The sequence below is a fragment of the Dermochelys coriacea genome, chromosome 1, assembly GCF_009764565.3.
Source record: "Dermochelys coriacea isolate rDerCor1 chromosome 1, rDerCor1.pri.v4, whole genome shotgun sequence".
NCBI classification, from domain to species: domain Eukaryota; kingdom Metazoa; phylum Chordata; order Testudines; family Dermochelyidae; genus Dermochelys; species Dermochelys coriacea.
The window spans coordinates 8,571,231-8,585,781 of record NC_050068.2 but is presented as its reverse complement, the minus strand read 5'-3'; the positions used below and the strand labels follow the sequence as shown (position 1 = coordinate 8,585,781).

Here is a 14,551-nt window from a genome sequence, read left to right as displayed (position 1 = left end):
GGCCCAACAAAGAAAACAACAGAACGCCACTAGCCATCACCTTCAGCCCCCAACTAAAACCCCTCCAACGCATCATCAAGGATCTACAACCTATCCTGAAGGACGAGCCATCGCTCTCTCAGATCTTGGGAGACAGACCAGTCCTTGCTTACAGACAGCCCCCCAATCTGAAGCAAATACTCACCAGCAACCACACACCACACAACAGAACCACTAACCCAGGAACCTATCCTTGCAACAAAGCCCGTTGCCAACTCTGTCCACATATCTATTCAGGGGATACCATCATAGGGCCTAATCACATCAGCCACACTATCAGAGGCTCCTTCACCTGCGCATCTACCAATGTGATATATGCCATCATGTGCCAGCAATGCCCCTCTGCCATGTACATTGGCCAAACTGGACAGTCTCTACGTAAAAGAATGAATGGACACAAATCAGACGTCAAGAATTATAACATTCAAAAACCAGTTGGAGAACACTTCAATCTCTCTGGTCACTCGATCACAGACCTAAGAGTGGCTATACTTCAACAAAAAAGCTTCAAAAACAGACTCCAACGAGAGACTGCTGAATTGGAATTAATTTGCAAACTGGATACAATTAACTTAGGCTTGAATAGAGACTGGGAATGGATGAGTCATTACACAAAGTAAAACTATTTCCCCATGGTATTTCTCCCTCCCACCCCACCCCCCACTGTTCCTCTGATATTCTTGTTAACTGCTGGAATTAGCCTACCTGCTTGTCACCATGAAAGGTTTTCCTCCTTCCCCCCCCTGCTGTTGGTGATGGCTTATCTTAAGTGATCACTCTCCTTACAGTGTGTATGATAAACCCATTGTTTCATGTTCTCTGTGTGTGTGTATATAAATCTCTACTCTGTTTTTTCCACCAAATGCATCCGATGAAGTGAGCTGTAGCTCACGAAAGCTTATGCTCTAATAAATTTGTTAGTCTCTAAGGTGCCACAAGTACTCCTTTTCTTTTTGAGAATACAGACTAACACGGCTGCTACTCTGAAACCTGCACAAGGTGAGTAACCTTCTCTTCAGATGCATCAAGACTGCAAGCAGCAGTTGTTGGAATTTTTGTATCTGGTTTAAGACTAGTCTATGAGTAGACAATTCACCAAAAGTACCTTTATTTCAGAAAGGCTGATCAGCTCCTTACCAAAGTAAGTACATCCTGTACGCTGTACTCAAAGTAGCTATAAACCCCTACTATGAGAATGCTTCCCTAAGACTATAAGCAATGGTCTGTATGTGCCCTAGAACTAGGACAAGGACCCACCACAACATCCAGGTGGTCTTTGCTGTCCAACAGGTCTGCTGAGCTGAAGCTTGATGCTGAAATCCCCCTTTTTGTATTCTATGCCTAAGTGGAAGCTGCACATAATTGTGTCTGCTGGCGTTCCTCTTGTCTCAGATACAACCTCACACAACAGTTGCTGGTTTCCTCTCAAAGCAGTTTTAACTAGCTTGAACTAGTTTTGTGGGTTTAGCTGACAGAAAAACTACCCCCTTCATTCTTATAAAAACAACATTAATTTGCCTGTCAACAGCAAAGCTAATTATAACCAATTTATAAACAATTCAGCTGACTACCATATATTTATATCAAGCTCCACCTTGCATTATCTATATTTCTTCAGCAGGGTCCTCTGCTTTTGAATTTCTAATTTTTTAAAATCTTTGCTTTTCAGAATGTTCATAGCCCCAAATTTCCCAGTTTTTACTTACAGTGAAAAGGGCGACTTGATAACAGATTATCCATACATACAGGTAAGCATGAGACATGTACCTTAGAGGGTACAGTACTGAGTAAAATTAAACTGCCATGCTCTAAAGACTGGATGGATAAAGGTTATAAATTTTGATAATAAACTCCTGGATTTTCAATTGGATTATAATTTGAGGGACTTTACTGTGTAGTGAGACAACTATATTCGTGGCTGAAAGCTGATGAATTTAAGCCTAGGTATGGTTAATAAACCCCTGGTTAATAACCTCACCTTAGACCTTAGTTCCTTTTGAATAGCTGACAGATAGGACAGTTGTGTTCCTCTATTGATTTAAGATCACAGAATCATAGAATATCAGGGTTGGAAGGGACCTCAGAAGGTCATGTAGTCCAACCCCCTGCTCAAAGCAGGACCAATCCCCAACTAAATCATCCCAGCCAGGGCTTTGTCAAGCTTGACCTTAAAAACCTCTAAGGAAGGAGATTCCACCACCTCTCTAGGTAACCCATTCCATTGCCTTTTTGTGAGGGGAAAGAGAAACAATTAGTTGAGATAGGATGGAGCTGCTGTCATTTAAAGTCTAATCCTGCTTCCTTTAGGGCAAAAAATGAGAAACACACACAAAGGAGGAGAGAAAACAACAGCAAAGGTAGAAATGCAGCTTCTGTCTCTGGAGCTGACTGACTTGCAACCTGCAGGAACACAGGCACAGCACATATTCTTATCAGGCAGTCCTATACTAGGCAGGTTTCAGAGTAGCTGCCATGTTAGTCTGTATTCGCAAAAAGAAAAAAAATATACTAGGCAGGATGTTTAGGGCATTGTTTTTCACTACCTTTCTGGTCACAGGTTTACAGCTGTATTGCAAAATACGGTCTTGGCCAGCTAAACCAGACTGTTATTGAACAAAAGACAAAAGGAGAGTGATAGGAAGAAAAAGGATGCATGTTGTGGGAAGAGGATGACAGTCTCACAGTCCAGGTCATGGTCAGGATTAGCCAGATTCAGTGGAGGTGGTGATATAATTGGAGTCCTTTCTCTCTCATCCAGTCTGGTCAGAACATCTCTCATGATCAGAATGGTGAATGTTCAACAGTGTTATGGTGGATCCTGGGGCCCCAGGAGGCTGTGGGGATGACAGCCATGATGGTGAAGCTTGTTCCTCCAAATCCTCCTCTCTTCTAGCCAGAAGGTACATCTCTAAAACAATGATTTCTCCCCAAAGTTTCCTTATTTTAAGGACCCCAGAAGGGAATGATAGCCAGAATAGCTCATGCCCTCATTTTGTTCACTAATTAGGCCTAATTTGCAACAAACCAGTTTAGGACCATTGATTTCTGTCCCCATGCTACTTTTGTTTACGAGACATGATTTCAGCACAGTCCTTGAGTGACATCATTAGGCCTTTTTGCTTGCACTAATTTAGCCCTTTTGTTTCCCTTTTGTCTTTCCCCATTAACATTTGTTATAGGGGATTGGAACATTAAGCCTCTGCTGCTCTGGATTCCCTTCACAGTAGTTCTAGTAGGTGGCCAAGAGGGGTGCTTGCTAGACTCTGTGACAGAATGGTAGCACAGATGGGATCTACATGTTAGTCTATGAAGTTTTTTAAGACACTTTTGCCAGGAGATTATACTTTTGCTCTTTACACTGAACGCCGGGAGTAGGTCTGTTAATTTGTCTCATGTATAAGTTAATTAGCAAACATGAATTATGAACACCTCATGAAAGACCAGCTTCTGAGCATGTGTGCATTGCTGCCGATCAGAAGAAGTCTGAGTAGGTGATCATGCTGTGCTCATGGCTTGAGGCAGGATGGGGCACTGGCTCCAGACCATAGGCTGGAAGGGCTCCTTTTTTCTCCTGCGGGGTTCGCAGTTGACTGAAGAGATGGTGTCACAGACTGTTCCACTGATGATTCAGCAGATGTAGCAGGAAGGGCGAGCGGTCCAGAGCTGTGGAGGCTGGAGTAGAAAAGACTGTGCTTGGAGGAGAGATGGTATCCAAGTATTAGAGAGAGCAGATAGAACTGGATCAACAGAAGCTTGTTGACCAAGTCAAACACAGCTGGCTCAAAGAGAAGAGTGTCAAGACATGCCCCTGGGACCAAGGAAGGACATATATGACATGCCTTAAGAGGGGCTAATAGGCAATCAGGTGGTGGTAGAATGAATCCCATTGCTCTGCCTCTAGCCTGAGTCAATATGGACACCAAAGGATGTTCTGGGACTCTAACTATGGGAACATGGGAGGTTATTTGACTTGATGTGTTCATCTGTGTAATGATATAATATGGTTAACCTCTGAAGGTTCAGGTGCAAATTGTCAAGGCCAGACTCAGTGGCTCGGGCGTGAGATCTCTGTCTACCCTCACCTGGGAAACTAAGTCAACGCTGAATGTGTTTGTGGCCCAGATTTCATCTGGGAACAGCGAGATACTGGTACACCTAGGAGATGGTCTGGGACAGAGCTCCTCTGGGAACAGGGAAGACTATGGCACAGCTGACAGGTCTTTGATTCAAAACTCCTCTGGAAAAAGGAAACTCGGGCACAGACAAAAGATGTCGTGTCTGAACTCCCCTGGAACGAGCAAGACTGAGAGTAATACAAAGTGCTGCCAAAATTATTATACTCACCAGAGCGTGGGAAAAGCTCCAGAGGGATGTGAAACAACCACGGGTGTAGTGTAGATGGAAAGGAGGTGGAAAAGTTCCCCCTTAATCTGTGGCTTCAGTTTATTTGGTTATGATGTAATTAAACTTGAGAGAGATGGAGGAAGAAACGCACGTCACCTCTCCCCAGGAGGGGTGAAGAAAGGGACTGGGCATGGGGGAAAGTATAAAAATATTGCTCGGGCATGTAGGAAAGATATCAGGAGGGCCAAATCGCACCTGGAGCTGCAGCTAGCAAGAGATGTCAAGAGTAACAAGAAGGGTTTCTTCAGGTATGTTGGCAACAAGAAGAAAGCCAAGGAAAGTGTGGGCCCCTTACTGAATGAGGGAGGCAAGCTAGTGACAGAGGATGTGGAAAAAGCTAATGTACTCAATGCTTTTTTTGCCTCTGTTTTCACTAACAAGGTCAGCTCCCAGACTGCTGTGCTGGGCATCACAAAATGGGGAAGAGATGGCCAGCCCTCTGTAGAGATAGAGGTGGTTAGGGACTATTTAGAAAAGCTGGACGTGCACAAGTCCATGGGGCCGGACGAATTGCATCCGAGAGTGCTGAAGGAATTGGCGGCTGTGATTGCAGAGCCCTTGGCCATTATCTTTGAAAACTCGTGGCGAACGGGGGAAGTCCCGGATGACTGGAAAAAGGCTAATGTAGTGCCCATCTTTAAAAAAGGGAAGAAGGAGGATCCTGGGAACTACAGGCCAGTCAGCCTCACCTCAGTCCCTGGAAAAATCATGGAGCAGGTCCTCAAAGAATCAATCCTGAAGCACTTAGAGGAGAGGAAAGTGATCAGGAACAGTCAGCATGGATTCACCAAGGGAAGGTCATGCCTGACTAATCTAATCGCCTTTTATGATGAGATTACTGGTTCTGTGGATGAAGGGAAAGCAGTGGATGTATTGTTTCTTGACTTTAGCAAAGCTTTTGACACGGTCTCCCACAGCATTCTTGTCAGCAAGTTAAGGAAGTATGGGCCGGATGAATGCACTATAAGGTGGGTAGAAAGCTGGCTAGATTGTCGGGCTCAACGGGTAGTGATCAATGGCTCCATGTCTAGTTGGCAGCCGGTGTCAAGTGGAGTGCCCCAGGGGTCGGTCCTGGGGCCCGTTTTGTTCAATATCTTCATAAATGATCTGGAGGATGGTGTGGATTGCACTCTCAGCAAATTTGCGGATGATACTAAACTGGGAGGAGTGGTAGATATGCTGGAGGGGAGGGATAGGATACAGAAGGACCTAGACAAATTGGAGGATTGGGCCAAAAGAAATCTAATGAGGTTCAATAAGGATAAGTGCAGGGTCCTGCACTTAGGATGGAAGAATCCAATGCACCGCTACAGACTAGGGACCGAATGGCTCGGCAGCAGTTCTGCGGAAAAGGACCTAGGGGTGACAGTGGACGAGAAGCTGGATATGAGTCAGCAGTGTGCCCTTGTTGCCAAGAAGGCCAATGGCATTTTGGGATGTATAAGTAGGGGCATAGCGAGCAGATCGAGGGACGTGATCGTTCCCCTCTATTCGACACTGGTGAGGCCTCATCTGGAGTACTGTGTCCAGTTTTGGGCCCCACACTACAAGAAGGATGTGGATAAATTGGAAAGAGTACAGCGAAGGGCAACAAAAATGATTAGGGGTCTAGAGCACATGACTTACGAGGAGAGGCTGAGGGAGCTGGGATTGTTTAGTCTGCAGAAGAGAAGAATGAGGGGGGATTTGATAGCTGCTTTCAACTACCTGAAAGGGGGTTTCAAAAAGGATGGCTCTAGACTGTTCTCAATGGTAGCAGATGACAGAACGAGGAGTAATGGTCTCAAGTTGCAATGGGGGAGGTTTAGATTGGATATTAGGAAAAACTTTTTCACTAAGAGGGTGGTGAAACACTGGAATGCGTTACCTAGGGAGGTGGTAGAATCTCCTTCCTTAGAGGTTTTTAAGGTCAGGCTTGACAAAGCCCTGGCTAGGATGATTTAACTGGGACTTATCATAGAATCATAGAATATCAGGGTTGGAAGGGACCCCAGACGGTCATCTAGTCCAACCCCCTGCTCAAAGCAGGACCAAGTCCCAGTTAAATCATCCCAGCTAGGGCTTTGTCAAGCCTGACCTTAAAAACCTCTAAGGAAGGAGATTCTACCACCTCCCTAGGTAACGCATTCCAGTGTTTCACCACCCTCTTAGTGAAAAAGTTTTTCCTAATATCCAATCTAAACCTCCCCCATTGCAACTTGAGACCATTACTCCTCGTTCTGTCATCTGCTACCATTGAGAACAGTCTAGAGCCATCCTTTTTGAAACCCCCTTTCAGGTAGTTGAAAGCAGCTATCAAATCCCCCCTCATTCTTCTCTTCTGCAGACTAAACAATCCCAGCTCCCTCAGCCTCTCCTCATAAGTCATGTGCTCTAGACCCCTAATCATTTTCGTTGCCCTTCGTTGTACTCTTTCCAATTTATCCACATCCTTCCTGTAGTGTGGGGCCCAAAACTGGACACAGTACTCCAGATGAGGCCTCACCAGTGTCGAATAGAGGGGAACGATCACGTCCCTCGATCTGCTCGCTATGCCCCTACTTATACAACCCAAAATGCCATTGGCCTTCTTGGCAACAAGGGCACACTGCTGACTCATATCCAGCTTCTCGTCCACTGTCACCCCTAGGTCCTGCTAGGACTTGGTCCTGCTTGGTCCTGCTTTGAGCAGGGGGTTGGACTAGATGACCTTCTGGGGTCCCTTCCAACCCTGATATTCTATGATTCTATGATTCTATGAAAGTGAATAGATTCCACCTTGCCCCAGGACAGGGATAAATCTTGGGATCACCCCAACTACTAAGGAATATTGGGGTGACGAGCATATGCGGGTACTGCTAACTTTGCAGTGAGTTTCCCCTTCCCTGGGATAATGAGGAGGAGATTTATATGATGTAGGTAGGAGCCTAACTATGATATTTTCATTAAATTGTATTTTGGTATAGTCATTGGAATTGTTTAATGACCGAATGCATGTATTAAGTTTGAATTAATAAGCAGTCACAGAAAATGTGCTGTCTAAAGGTGAGGTGCCAAAACATTCCCGAAGTACTTCTTGGTCAACTATTCCTGCTTGATTCCTGTCAATTAGGGAGAAATGTGGTGGATTGGGAGTATGTCTGTACAACTTACGAATTCTGGTTCATGTTGGGAAGTTGTACTATGAAAACCTGCTGCATCATGAGTGCCTATATGCATGTGGATCCGTCATTGCTGATGGGTCCTGTAGCAGGTACACATCAGGTAGAAATACAATGGGATGGTGCTTAGAACTTCATGACTCAATTCAGAAGCAAACCCCTGAACAGTGGGTGAGCTGCATTCTTAGCAAATCAATTTAGCTGACTCCCCTGAAGGGAAGAAGAAAGGGAAGAGCGGTGGAAAGTTACGCAAAAAGACAGACTAAAGGAATCCAAGGGGGTTTAAATTGCAAGCCACACAAAAACAGAGAGAGCCAGACAAGGAGGAAGCTTTGTGATCAGGAGAGAAGAAAACCACAGGATGTGTTGGAGCCGTATTGTACAGGGGGCCCTGCCTGCTTTTCCGAGCCCAGTTGGCCCCAAGAATTCTGGGCAATCCAGGGGACTCTGATATGATCCCAGAGAATGCCCTGGTGTGGTAAGGAAACTGATAGCATGTAATGTAATGCTTACTGTTTTGTATGATCTGTGCTTTACATACTGGAGAAGGTCTATTGTGTCCAAGTACTACAACAGTATATGCACAATGGGGCCCTGATCATGCTCTGGGTATTTAGGCCCTCCTGTAGTATAAATAAACAATTAATAGGAAACTTCAGTCCTGCTTGTGAGTATTCTTTCTAGGATCCCCCACGTTTGACAATCTGACTCTCCCTTTGAGGATCCAGTTGTTAATTAAGTAATTTGAAGAAGATTGCTTTATTTTCTAAAGAAGTATTCCCAAATCTCTTATTCAGGCTGTGTTGGAAATGACTGGAATCAAATAGTACTTAACTTTTAATGTAGTTGTCTTCTAAAGTGAAAAATAATATTGTTCTGGAATTGGTCTGCCTCCAGTTGGTGGGCAGTAGCGGAACAGCTCCTTGTCTGGACATGGAGGCTCCTGGGAAGAAAATACACAAGTAAGACTACATTTTCACTTCATTTTTTTTGCCAACTCTCCACATAAATCAGAAACTTGTTACAGATGGTGTCAGATTTTTCATATAAACCAGTACTGTTTCCTACACCTCTTGCAAAGGTTTGAAGCACTTGGAGGAGAGGAAGATGGTCAGGAACAGTTAACATGAATTCACCAAGGGCAAGTCATGCCTAACCAACCGGATTGTCTACTATGATGAGATAACTGGCTCTGTGGATATGGGAAAAGTGGTGGATGTGATACATCTTGACTTTAGCAAAGCTTTTGATACGGTCTCCTGCAGTATTCTTGCCAGCAAGTTAAAAAAGTATGGATAGGATGAATGGACTATCAGGTGGATAGAAAGCTGGCTAGATCATCGGGCTCCACAGGTAGTGATCAACAGCTCAATATCTAGTTGGCAGGCAGTATCAAACGGAGTGCCCCGGGGGTCGATCCTGGGGCCGGTTTTGTTCAACATCTTCACTAATGATCTGAATGATGGGATGGATTGGAATCTCAGCAAGTTCATGGATGACACTAAGCTGCGGGGAGAGGTAGATATGCTGGAGGGTAAGTATAGGATACAGAGTGACCTAGACAAATTGGAGGATTGGGCCAAAAGAAATCTGATGAGGTTCAACAAGAACAAATGCAGAGTCCTGAATTTAGGACGGGAGAATCCTGTGCACTGCTACAGGCTGGGAACTAACTGGATAAGCGGCAGTTCTACAGAAAAGGACCTGAGTATTACAGTGGACGAGAAGCTGAATATGAGTCAACAGTGTGCCCTTGTTGCCAAGAAGGCTAACGGCATATTGGGATGCATTAGTAGGAGCATTGCCAGCAGATCGAGGGAAGTGATTGTTCCCCTCTATTTGGCACTGGTGAGGCCACACCTGGAGTATTGTGTCCAGTTTTGGGGGCCCCACTACAGAAAGGATGTGGACAAATTGGAGAGAGTCCAGTGGAGGGCAACAAAAATGATTAACGGGCTGGAGACATGACTTACGAGGAGAGGCTAAGGGAACTGGGCTTATTTAGTCTGCAGAAGAGAAGAGTGAAGGGGGCCTTCTACTACCTGAAGGGGTCTTCCAAAGAGGATGGAACTTGGCTGTTCTCAGTGGTGGCAGATGACAGAAGAAGAAGCAATGGTCTCAAGTTGCAGGAGGGTGGTTTAATTTGGATATCAGGAAAAACTATTTCACTAGGACGGTGGTGAAGCACTGGAATGGGTTACCAAGGGAGGTGGTGGAATCTCCCTCCATAATGATTTTTAAGGCCAGGCTACACAAAGCCCTGGCTGGGATGTTTTCAGGGCCGGCTCGAGCTTTTTTGCCACCCCAAGCAAAAAAAAAACAACCCCAAAACGCCACCCGGAGTGCTGAAGGGCGGAAAAAAAAAGAACTGAGCCAGAGAGCCACCGAAGGAGAAAAAAAAAAAAGTTGGCTGGAGAATGGCCGAAACGCCGCCCCAAAAATGGCCGAAATGTCGCTCCTTCACAGGGGCCGCCCAGGCACGTGCTTCCTTAGCTGGTGCCTGGAGCCGGCCCTGGATGTTTTAGTTGATGTCGGTCCTGCTTTTAGCAGGGGGTTGGACTAGATGACCTCCTGAGGTCTCTTCCAACCCTGATCTTCTATGATTCTATGACTCTAAGAAGCAGGTGATGCAAGGTTATATAGTTTGGGTGTAAATTAAGTGTGATTCGTCCCTCTTCCTTCACCTTCCCTGGTCGTAATTGTATTAGAAAAATTCATGTCATTTCCAGTAGGTCTCCTTTTTTGTTACATCTTCAACTAGCTGTTGACAGTAAGGTAGCAGAAGCGTGAATAGTAAGGTATTAGGAATTCATTGTGTGAAAGGTGTAATATTTCAGAACCTCTTTTGAAGCTCACTCAGTCTCAGCTGCATTATTTCTGCACTGTTGACATGAGTGAAAAGTAGCAAAACTTGGTTTTGACACTAAAGTCAGTAGATCTGAGTATACAGGAGAACAGATCTGCTGAGTGAAAAGGTGTCATTCATACACTCCTTTTTCATATTAGAACCCCATTTTGAGACCAGATGCAAAAAAATTTAGCCATTGTATTGTGTATATTTAATTTTATGTAACTAGTATCTGTTATTCTATTTGACTAAAATTAATAATAGAAAAGAAAAACATGCTTTTGGACCTTGCAGGATGATTGCTACTACTCTGGATATGTGGAGGATGTCCCGGAATCTGTTGCAGTTCTCAGCACCTGCTCTGGACTCTGGTAATGTAGACTCCTCAGTATGCTAGATTGCAAACATTATGAATTTTTTTTCTTCTGAAACAGAAAGATAGATTTAACATAACAGAATAACTGGTTAGTGGCCTTTACCTTTTCCTAATGCAGATTTTATGCCAGGGGTCAACACGGCACAGCCCCCTGTAGCTCCGAGCAGCTGCGGTTCACCATTCCCAGACAATGGGAACTGTGGGAAGCGGCGTGGGCCACAGGGATGGGATGGCCACTTCTCTCATTGACCGGAAATGGCAAATTGTGGCCACTGAGAGCTGCGGGGGGCTGTGCCTACAGATGGTCAATGTAAACAAAGTGTCTCACGGCCTGCCAATGTTCCGAAGGTTGTCGACCCCTGTTTTATGCTAACCAGTTGTTAAGGGTGATCTGCTGTTATTACAGTCGGGCTAGAATCAAAAGTCTCTAATCTTAATTTTGTATTTTATTTTATAGATTGTAAGACTGTATGTAGTGCAGCGATGACTGAATGGGCTCTTCGGGCTCTTAATTATGTCTCTCAAATGGCTGTGTTTCAAGAACATTTCTATTCAATTGTAAATTGGAAATGTTTTTTCCTCAATAGCACTTTCCTTTCAGGAGGCAAGGGAGGAAATTTCAGTAAAAGTTCTGCAAAACCTGAGTTATACATCAAAAATAATTCAGATGGAAAATTCCTGACCAGTTTTAATATTTTTGCAGAGCTTTTTAAATTTTCCCAAGTCTCTAAATCACACTTCAATTTTGCAATTCTCAGGGGCCATTTGATGATTTACGATTTAAACTATGAAATTGAACCTGTTAAATCTTCCTCTACATTTCAACATGTTATTTATCGAATGGCTGCTGATGAAGATTCACCTGATCGATGTGGAGTAACTGATGAAGATATCGAAGATCAAGTCACTAAAGGCAGAGAACATCAAATATCTATGGTTCAGATGGAGAGACAACTTGAAGTAGATGTAAGTGTTTTATATGGGTTCACATAAAGTAAATGGATATTATGTAGAATGGGGTAATCAATAGGTAGACCGCGGGCCAAATCTGGAATACCATATGCTTTTCAGTGGGCCCCACAATCTTTTTTTTTTACTCATTATTATTGTTTTTTAAATGATTTTCTCTGGAGTCTGGACCTTGATTATACCTTGACCAAGAAATTTGTGCCTTGACAAAAAATAATTCACTACCTGTGATGTAGAACATACTAAGCTATGCATGTTAGACCCATTTTTCAAACTCATTGTTGGAAGTGACCTCAGTTGTGCTGGAAATTCACTTTGTAGTCAGGGGAACAAATTAATTCTGTTTCCCCCTGAGTTTAACCATCCATAAGTCTCGTAGCTAAAAGCATTCCTATCTATTGATTGTAAAAGAAGTAGTTTGTCAGCATCATGGAATCTATTCAATGTGTGCCTAAATGCCCCGGTTGGTAGTCCCCACTCTATTTCCCTTTGCTGATTTCTTTCTAGAAATTTTGTCAATTCTGCTTTGACGTTGATATTTTCAGGGTCAGATAAATTCCAGTATTCCTCCTCCATCTGGCAGAAGAAGGTCATTCTCCCCCACCCTGTCTGTTTCACTTAGGGAAGGCCTGACACTCTGGGAAAGAGAGAGTAGTGGGGTAGTCGATCTGTCACACCTTTTTCCTCCTCCTTGCATCTTGACCCCTGGGTCTAAATGAAGAGTGCACTGGGAGCAGGTTGGTGAAATTAGTCCTCGGTTCTCCAATGCCTGTCTCCCCTACATGTGGAGATAACCCACGATGGACAGATGCTACATTACATCTCAGGAGGACCCCTCCTACATAAAAGACTGAGTCTACACCAGACCCTGCTTGGACCCAGATCCTCAACCATCCAATAAACAGTCCCTGGGAAAGACAGAAGATTTGAAACCAAGGAAAAGGTTATGGTCTGTGAGACATGTGGCTAGACACTAGCTGAAAGAAATCCTCCTGGCATATTCAAGCTCCTGGGCTAAACCCCATGTTAATAGATAAAATGTTATGTTATCCCTTCTCCTACCCACATCTAAGTCTCCTCACTCCCCTGGAAGACCACAGTTTGGGCCTCAGTGGGGTACTGTGATGGGGTCTGTGAACCCCACACTGGAGAAGTAAGGGTTAAGGAATAGCTCTAGGCCCAGAAAGCCCCACCCAACTGTCCCTACTGGGCATGCTCACAGTTGACAGAGAGCTCAAAAGGGAGCAGTTTAGTTCAGTCTGGGCAGATGGAACAAGAGAACAGTTGTGTGTTGCAGGCTCCGGTCGAGAAGCCACAGATGCTGCATACAGCTGGACGCAGTCCTCCATGCTAAGCCACCACAGGCCTTTCAATCACAGAGATCAGCAACAATGAGCTGTGACTGCAAGAGGAAGACCCTTTGGGGCATGGACAGGAGAACTGCAGAAGGAACTCAGAGGCAAATCAGCAGCACCAAAAGAGAAACAGAAGCCAGTGTAGAAAGTTGTCCAGGGATCAGGCATAGAGGTGCCCGTCTCCTAGGCTGCTCATTTTGGATTTACTGCTTCATTGGCCCTGGTTTGGAACCAAGTAGAGCAGAGAGGGCCCGGGTTCCCTTACTCCCAGCCATTGATGCTTGCTGCTGGGTGACGTAACCCAGAGAACTGCCACCAGGTGATGCTGCTGATATTGGACCCAAGCCCACCATCTCAGATACATGGTGGAGAGTACGGGCAACACCTGAGTCCTATGAAAAGTGTAACTCCCCCTCCTGTTCCCTGGTCCAGTATGAGGTGGATCAAATAGGGGAAGCCTGCCTTGCGACTTTTTACACAACTTTGGGAAACTGAGCCTGAGGCTCGTCTGTGTGCTCTCCATTGTGTGTCAGTGTGTGTTCACCTCAGACTAGACCCACTCAGACAAACTACCAGGAACAAGGTTTATTCTGTAAAGAACATAGAACAGGATTACAGTCCAGCAGCCTCCTCTCTGCTTGCCTGCTTCATGCTCCTAGCTCAGTCAGTGCTAAGACCTCCTGCTGAGAGAGCAGAGGGCACATTGTACAACACAACCCCCCTTAGAAACATGGTCTAACTCTCACAATAACTAAACCCCAAAACAAACAAGCCTATGTTCTCCTTTTGTGTCATTTAAACTCCTCTGAATGCTATTTAAGCCCTTTTTGGTCCTACCTGTAAAGAATGTAGAACAGGATTACAGTCCAGCAGCTTCCTCTCTGCTTTCCTGCTGTGTGATCCCAGCTCAGTCAGTGCTGAGACCTCCTGCTGTGCAGGAGAGGGTACATCCTGGCAGGAACCAGGAATTTCTCCCAACATGCCGCAGTTTCTAGTCCACAACTTGTAGTTCCCAGGGCTGCTGTTGAAGCACACTGGACCTTGGGCTACAAAAGGACCATTGGACCACTGATTGAATGATCTTAAAGAGGCCACAGATACAGAAAATTTGCTGAAATGAACTTTGGAGAACCTGTACAGCAACGGCAGATACTGCAATCATCCTAGGAGATGGCCCTGGCTGTAGGGAGAAACCGAACTCCAGAGGTGGAATGGAGAGGAGGCTTGTGCTCCTGAACAGGGGGATATGCCCTATCAGGAGGACCCACGGCACCAGGGGTGGGCCAGCCAATAGCGACCCCAAAGGGCAAGTGCTTCGAGTATGGATGGCAGGGGCATTTCAGGTAGGAGTGCCCCTTTGTGAACTGCAGTTATGGGGAGGCATCATCAGCAGGCACCTAAAAGAGGACCCAACTAAGAT

The 14,551-nt window shown here is 45.0% G+C and overlaps 1 protein-coding gene across 1 annotated transcript in view; it reads left to right on the top strand.

Moving 5' to 3' along the window:
• The window catches only part of LOC119849331 (disintegrin and metalloproteinase domain-containing protein 20-like), a 168,947-nt gene that overhangs the window by 19,998 nt on the left and 134,398 nt on the right, over positions 1 to 14,551 (top strand). The window contains exons 4-6 of the mRNA XM_043504015.1: positions 1,709 to 1,787; positions 10,696 to 10,802; positions 11,566 to 11,773. Coding sequence (XP_043359950.1) covers positions 1,709 to 1,787; positions 10,696 to 10,802; positions 11,566 to 11,773 — 394 coding nt within the window. The remainder of the gene's footprint in view (positions 1 to 1,708; positions 1,788 to 10,695; positions 10,803 to 11,565; positions 11,774 to 14,551) is intronic.